At 28.5% G+C, this 7,286-nt stretch overlaps 1 protein-coding gene across 1 annotated transcript; it reads right to left on the reverse strand.

Moving 5' to 3' along the window:
* Nucleotides 1-4,368: 4,368 nt before the first annotated feature.
* On the reverse strand, nt 4,369-6,856 carry LOC124915938 (beta-glucosidase 44-like). The gene is made up of 11 exons (XM_047456679.1): nt 6,607-6,856; nt 6,483-6,538; nt 6,265-6,340; nt 6,111-6,182; nt 5,940-6,027; nt 5,570-5,822; nt 5,376-5,491; nt 5,074-5,294; nt 4,950-4,981; nt 4,762-4,864; nt 4,369-4,652 (listed from the first exon to the last, which is right to left on the reverse strand). Exons 1-11 carry the CDS (start codon nt 6,854-6,856, stop codon nt 4,378-4,380), a joined length of 1,542 nt encoding a protein of 513 aa, XP_047312635.1. The 3' UTR covers nt 4,369-4,377.
* Between the last annotated feature and the right edge of the window lie 430 nt (nt 6,857-7,286).

Below are 7,286 nucleotides of genomic sequence, written 5' to 3' on the forward strand. Positions count from 1 at the left end.
GCAGTTTGACTAAATCTCGTTATATCTTATGTTCTTTCTCTGTTGTTATTAGTTTACGTGGTTACTCGAATCAACGTTATAAATTAATAAATTTAAAACTCTTATAAAATGTGAAAAATAAATAAATATATAGATGATGACGTTATATATTTAATTGTGTTTTTCATTGTTCAGAGCAGAATTTGAGTGAGATATGGGCAAAATTGGATGACACAAATATCATCCCAACATCGCATATAACAGGACATTTCATATCGAAAATTATGAGGCATATTAAAAATGAAATCCTTGGGGGTACTAATTTAGGGGTGTAATAGGTTTGGTCGTTTTTTTCATCGAAAAAATTATCCCAACTGTTGGTGTCAAATAAATTTTTTATAAATCAAGTAATAAATTAACTATTTAACTTAAAAAAATATATTAGAATATTAATTAAATTAAAATGAGTTCAAAAAACAAAAAAAACATAAAATAAGCATCATCTTCATATTTACCACTAAGCTAAAAAGTTATATACTTAAAAATATCTAAAACACGTCAACCGAACTGGCCATGGTCGGTACAAGAAATTATAAACCGATCAAAACTCGATTCGATCGAGTTTTTTATAGTTCGTTTTTTCGGTTTTGCTTATCCTCGTAGGTACAATAACTAGGCTACAAGTACATGATTCTTTGATTCAATACCCATCATTTTAGTTAAGTGTATGATATGCACAACCATTGCCATAGTTAACTACACTATTATATTATATGGTATCTAGCATGTAAGAAGGGTTAAAAAACTATCTAATTCACTTAATCAAAAGAATTAAAAAAATCCCACCAAGCCGATAAACGTTCCTCAATTCTCGGCCAAAATTATTGGTTTGAGATGTCTTCGTCTAAATTCGAGTTTTGTTGCGAATTGGATTTTGATTTAAGATTTTGATTTTTTTAGTTAATAGTTTTTTTTTGTTACCTAATCAACCCTAATGAGTTAGCTGATCTTCCATCAACACTGATGAGTTAGCTGAACTTCCATTTTATTAATGTTGCAAGTTGTATTATACCTCATTCGTTTCTCCACTTAAAATTTGTCTTATTATTGCATTATTGTGTTTCTTTTTAAGGGGTTTAAATATATAAAGTTTGGTATATATTCTGAAAAAATTAAGTGAAAATAATGATTTTTTTTTTTTCATAATTCATTAGCAAATGGGTGTCACGTGTCCTGACTTGTTTCAGTGAAGTAGCGTCCATTGGTATGTGTGCTTCTATGTGTGAGAATGAATAAACATAATGATACATAAAAATAATATATTCTATTCATTTCTTCATAACACTTTTTCCTTTAATTATTATAACTTATTCATAATTAAAACTTATTTAGGAATAATAAATTAAATAGGGTCCATCGGATTGTACATCTAAATATAAAATAAAATCGAAAAACTCGATTTGAGACAATTTTAAGCTAATTACTTTAAGTTTTTTTTGATTGTTTTGGTCGGTTTAATTAATTTAATGGCTACATTCATAAAATATCATTAATAAATAACTCATTAACGTAGCTCAAGTGGTAGATGTAAATTTTAAAATATCAAAGGATACATATTCTTATACCACCTTAAATTGAATAGTAAAAATTATGACGATAAGATCATTCTAACTCACATTATTACTGATAAAAAAAATTTAGGTGTCAATTAAAAGTACATATATAATATTAGTACTTGTCCATGACCATGATGGAATAGCTAAGAATTAAATAAATTTGAATTATATTGTTTTCCCAAAAAAGAGGTATCCATTATGTGCAGGAACATAACATAAGCATAGAAACAAACATAATTCAGATAAGATGATTGAAGGAAGGGAAACTGTTAAATGACAGAACTCACTAATTATTAAACTTCAATCCCAAAACCATTCTCTCTCACATAAAGGAATCCAATGCATCCTTTTAGCACAAAATTATGATTTAATGTGGCGTGGGACTTACCTAATAACGCAATTAATTCATTTTAAAATACAACTCTAATTAAATTTCTTTCATTTGGTGTAGGTCGTATCTCCATCTCCAATTTTTTTTTTTGAAAAAGAACTTTGATTAATTCTATTTACATCTATAAAGTCTATGGTTTAATTTGAGAATGTATTGAAATTTCGATTACTATTCTTACAAAATACTCCTATGTTTTCTATTTCAATAGTTGAAATGAATATGATGTTGTTTAATTGAGGTTTGCCTTTTAGACTGATTGATTGTTTGATCTCAATAGCATTATGGTTGTATATATCTTGATTATGTGGTTTCATAAGATCGGAGTAAACCCGACGACTTGTGTTTATCTCGTCTATGTACGTATATGTTTAGGAGACACATTCGCCATGAAGATATGATATATCAAAATGAACTGTTGGTAGGTAAGGTAATATCAGCTTCAATGTTTCCCCAGGGAGCTGTAACTAGTGGTTTCAAAATGCAGACCGATTTGTTTTTCACACTAGTGATTGGGATAAAAATAAAAGAGTTTAAGTCTAGTAATAGTTCTTGAAATTAGGGGTGGAAGATCTTGGAGAGGTTAGGAAAAATAGGTCAAGAAGATTGAAACAAGAATAAGAATGTAAGGTTCTCTTGGGTGTGATCCCTTTTTTATTATTTTAACTATGAAAATTTACATAAATTAATTTACTCCTTTTATTATTTTAATATTTAAAATTAGTACTAAAACTTTTTTTTTTTGGAAAAACGACTTAGCGTCATTTCATTTAAAATTCCCAAAAATGGGAAAAAAACCCACGAGTTTAAGATATCATTCTAGACAGGCCTAAAATGATTTTGAAGTTGTAACATTTTGAATAAAAACTAAAAAGCTAAAAACGTAAATGAATTATCTAATTACAATGTTTTCAATTCTAGTGAGTTTAAAAAACGGTAAATTCCAGTTCCTACAGATATTCCAGTTCTGCTCCGTGCTTGGAATTCTTGTCTACGTTCCCGCGAGGGCGCTGCAATCCGATACAATATCTTTCCATAACTCTTCAACGCTCCTGCGAGTTCTGTCATATACCCTTGCATTCCGTTCTTGCTAAATGTTATACACCACTGTTCCAAAGCCGCACTTGAACACGCTTGTTGCAAATCTATTTTCCTTGACTTTGAGTAGTGCTGCATTTTTGATTTCATTCCATTCGCTCGGGAAACTGATGAGCTCCAGACTTTTATAAAATCTGTCCCAAAGCTCTAAAGCAATACAGCAACTCCCGAATAGGTGATCTATGGTCTCTTCATTTCCTCTACATAGAAGACAGTTCGTGTTCGGGATACTCATATACTTGCTGATACGATCACGAGTGTTGAGTCTTTCCCAGAAAGCGAGCCATAGGATGAACTAGTGTTATAGGATATATCATATACTTAGTCATCCAACATGTTATTACTTTGACCTACTCATACCCATGTTATTACATTTTATATTATTTCTATTTATTTTTACCAATTATAAAGCTGTCATCCATTATTTTTATTTTCATTACTTGTCAGATTTATCAAAATAACAAGAATCTATCCTTTTATTTTTTTATAATCATAACATAATTTCTTCATAAAAAATCTTATAAAATAATTTATAATTATAATTTTATCACAGTTTATTTAAAAATAACTATAATATTCAATTAATATAATTAACCATTCAAATAAAAATAAATAAAACTTATTTAATAAAATTAAGTTAGTATGAAAAAATAAAATAAAATAATATTAATAAATAGTCCTACATTAAAATTAGATAAACCGTCATTTATTTTAATTACATTTGTATTAAACATCGAAAATTAAGGATATTTTGTTGTGAATGTGAGAGGAGGACAATTCAATAAAATAAAATAAAATGAGAGGGTTTGTGACATAATGCATTTGTAGCTCGTTTCTGTAGATTTTTTTTTAAAATTTAAAAATTTGTTTTTTAGTGTTTAATTTTTTTATCACTTCTAAATCATTCAAATTATCAAATTACCTTTTTCAACAATTAAAATACTAAAATATCCCTAGTTTAGTTTTAAAAACATTTTAGTATCATGCTCGGTTATGTTGGTCTGTCGGAACGACTATGTCTTAGTTATGCATTAAGAACAAAAATTAATTTTGCAAAAATTTTCATAACATCAACTTTCATACCAAGTAAAACTTTATCATTAAACTTCAACTACAAGAAAAACATATAATAAACTAAGACATTATTAGTGATGTCTTAGAGCCTTGAATAAAAAATGAGGAGCTATAACCTTTATTTGCTCTATTAAACAAAATCCTTAAGACTAGAGCGAGCTACCTCTTATAAGGCTAATCAAAGAGAAAAAAAGAGAGCAAAATGCCTTCTTTATTCACTAGCTAGATAGTGTGATTGCATAACTGCTTGAACCAATTAGCAGACATTTTGGGATATCTTGCTAGTGTCTGAAAATCAACATAAGTAATACCAAATCTTGAGGTATATCCTAGTGCCCACTCAAAATTATCGAGCAATGACCAAGCAAAATAACCTTCAACGTTTGCACCATCATCAATAACCTTCTTTAATTCGCCGATATATGCATTATAGTACTCGATCCTTGCAGTATCATTCAGGCCATGAGCAATGTCTACACTACCCGGATCATCCATTCCTACAAAAGACATATAATGAAAAACATATAGATCGAGAAAATATTAAATGGCACAATATTTATTTTTACAAGTTTAAACATACACATAAGTTATGACTATGAAGATTACCATTTTCAGCAAGAATCATTGTAGGATTTCCATAATGCTCCTTAATGTATGAGATGGCTTTGTAAAGTCCCCACGGAACATTGTATAACCAATCAGAATGTTCCTTTTGCAATAATTGAATTAAATAAGTGGGAGTGTAGCATGATATATATATGTAACTATAAATTAAAACTTTATTTATTTTTTACCTTTGGACCAATTGGATCTCCATTCTTGGCATCTACATTATATAACCATGAGAAACAATTTTTAGAAACTCAAATTTATTACTAACTTGTTTAGTTCTTATGGAAATATATGGAATATTCTTACAAGCAAAGGAAGCATGCCAATCCATACTATAGGCCTTAACTTTTGGATGATCTTGACTAGGATCATGATATATATAATATGTTGTGTATTGGTTAATTCCAACATAATCAATCGATCCCTTAACCATTTGAATCTCTTCTTTAGTGAATTTTGGCAATCGGTCACCAACAATTTCTTGCATGGTTTTCGGATACTCTCCATAAGTTATAGGATGTATAAACCTTAACACCAAGCATTCGCGATTGTAAGCATTATTATATATGAATCAACATATAAATTTAAAATTGTTGGAAAATCTTTACCATCCAACATGAAAGTCTCTAGCTCTTTGAGCGGCATAGTTGTCGGCTTTCCCTCTAGTAAGAGATTCATACCAGACAAAATCTAGTAGAATACCAATACGTCCTTTTTGTTTATCCTATAATGATATAATGTGAAAAGTGAAATATATTTATAGAAAGTGACTTATAAAAACTTACAGAAATGAAGTTCTCACTTGATATTTTTCTCTATATATTTTAACTGCAGCTGCATGAGATAAGAGCAAGTTGTGGGCTACAATGTAAGGTTCAGTTGCAGAATCTCCTTCGGTACAATTTCCATAAGGTTTAGAGCATCTTCCAGGTGCATGTGTTCCATCGTCATATCCAAGTGCTGAAACAACCCTCGGTTCGTTGAAAGTCATCCAATTTTTAACTTTATCACCGTATGTTTTGAAACAAAAATCTGCATAATCCGCATAATCCTTCCTGAATAATTAGAATATGAAATAGATTTATTATAAGAAAACATATAATATTATTCAAAATCTAACAAGCTTTTCAATTTGTCACAATAGGAAAAAGATGATCCATGATGAAACTTACACAACTTGACGATTCAACCATCCTAGGTATTTATCTTCTAGTCCTTGAGGAAGATCATAATGGTATAAATTGGCATATGGAGTAATTCCTGATCATATGAACAATGTTATTATCTCAATTATTAACTTGTACTCTTTGCATAATTTATATAATTTAGGATTAAAATTATACCTTTTTGAAGCATGTAATCAATTAACCTATGGTAATAGTCAACTCCCTCTTGATTAATAGTTTTACTTCCATCTATATAACGTATAATAAATAAGAATGTTAATTCAAAGTTTCTAAATAATTATCAATTATAATAGTTTAATAATATCATTACTTGGGAAGATTCTTGACCACGAAATTGAAAAACGATATGCATCAAAATTGAGATCTTTTAGCAGATCCATATCCTCCTGCAAGAAAAACCATCATTAAATATATTAATTTTATAATTAAGTTTTATTTTTACAAGGTTGAACAATGAAATCTTTGGTCTAAAAATATTATTTGAAATAAATTAATTATTCAAAAGTCAAATAATTATAAAAGTTATACTTTATATCGATGATATTGATCGACCGTAACAGATGCATTAGCTCCAGATGCAATTCCTGTACAAAAACAAAATTTTAGTAAAATTACATTTTTGAATTTTAAAATAAAAGGAAAATATTCTCACCATGAACTTTGATAAAAGTATCCCATATACAAGGTCCACGCCCTGCTTTATCGGTCATACCCTCTACTTGGTACGCAGATGTGGCGGTTCCAAAAATGAATCCTTTCGGAAAACTTTTACGACTGAGACCGCTTGTATTAAACATTTCAGATTGGAGAGTGTGGGGCATGCTCAATTGTCGTGCACATGTCGTGTGCAATACAAATTGGATAACAATACATAGTATAGATAATTTCAAAACTTTTACCATGATTTAATACTTAAAAAAGAAGAAAGGAGAATGTTATTAAAACTAATATGAGTTGTGCTTTTTATAGTCCAATATGGATAGTTAAATTTATATATTGAGTAACAATATATGGAGTAAAAAAGTTTGTAGCGATTATACAGCAAATAAGTTGGATTGGGGTGGAACGGGGATAAGGATTGACCAAGTGTAAAAATTTAATGGATTATTTATCTTTTTTTTCTCTCACATACTAATTTTTAAATATATATTTAAATATATTATTTCAATTAATTTATTTGTAAATATTTAAAAATTCAGGTAATAATAGAGAGTAAATACATTAAATTAATAAAATATATAAATATATATGTTAAATTATAAATATATATATATATATATATATATATATATATATATATATATAAAAAAAAGTATAAAAATTTAAATATAA

Source organism: Impatiens glandulifera, chromosome 9, assembly GCF_907164915.1.
Source record: "Impatiens glandulifera chromosome 9, dImpGla2.1, whole genome shotgun sequence".
Lineage (NCBI taxonomy): Eukaryota > Viridiplantae > Streptophyta > Magnoliopsida > Ericales > Balsaminaceae > Impatiens > Impatiens glandulifera.

Excerpts from the sequence above, each read along its gene's own strand:
- LOC124915938 (XM_047456679.1), bottom strand. The coding sequence starts at position 6,856 with ATGGTAAAAGTTTTGAAATTATCTATACTATGTATTGTTATCCAATTT. Across the intron at positions 6,539-6,606 it reads TACTTTTATCAAAGTTCATG|GAATTGCATCTGGAGCTAAT; the intron begins GTGAGAATATTT and ends GTTTTTGTACAG. Across the intron at positions 5,823-5,939 it reads TGGTTGAATCGTCAAGTTGT|GAAGGATTATGCGGATTATG; the intron begins GTAAGTTTCATC and ends CTAATTATTCAG.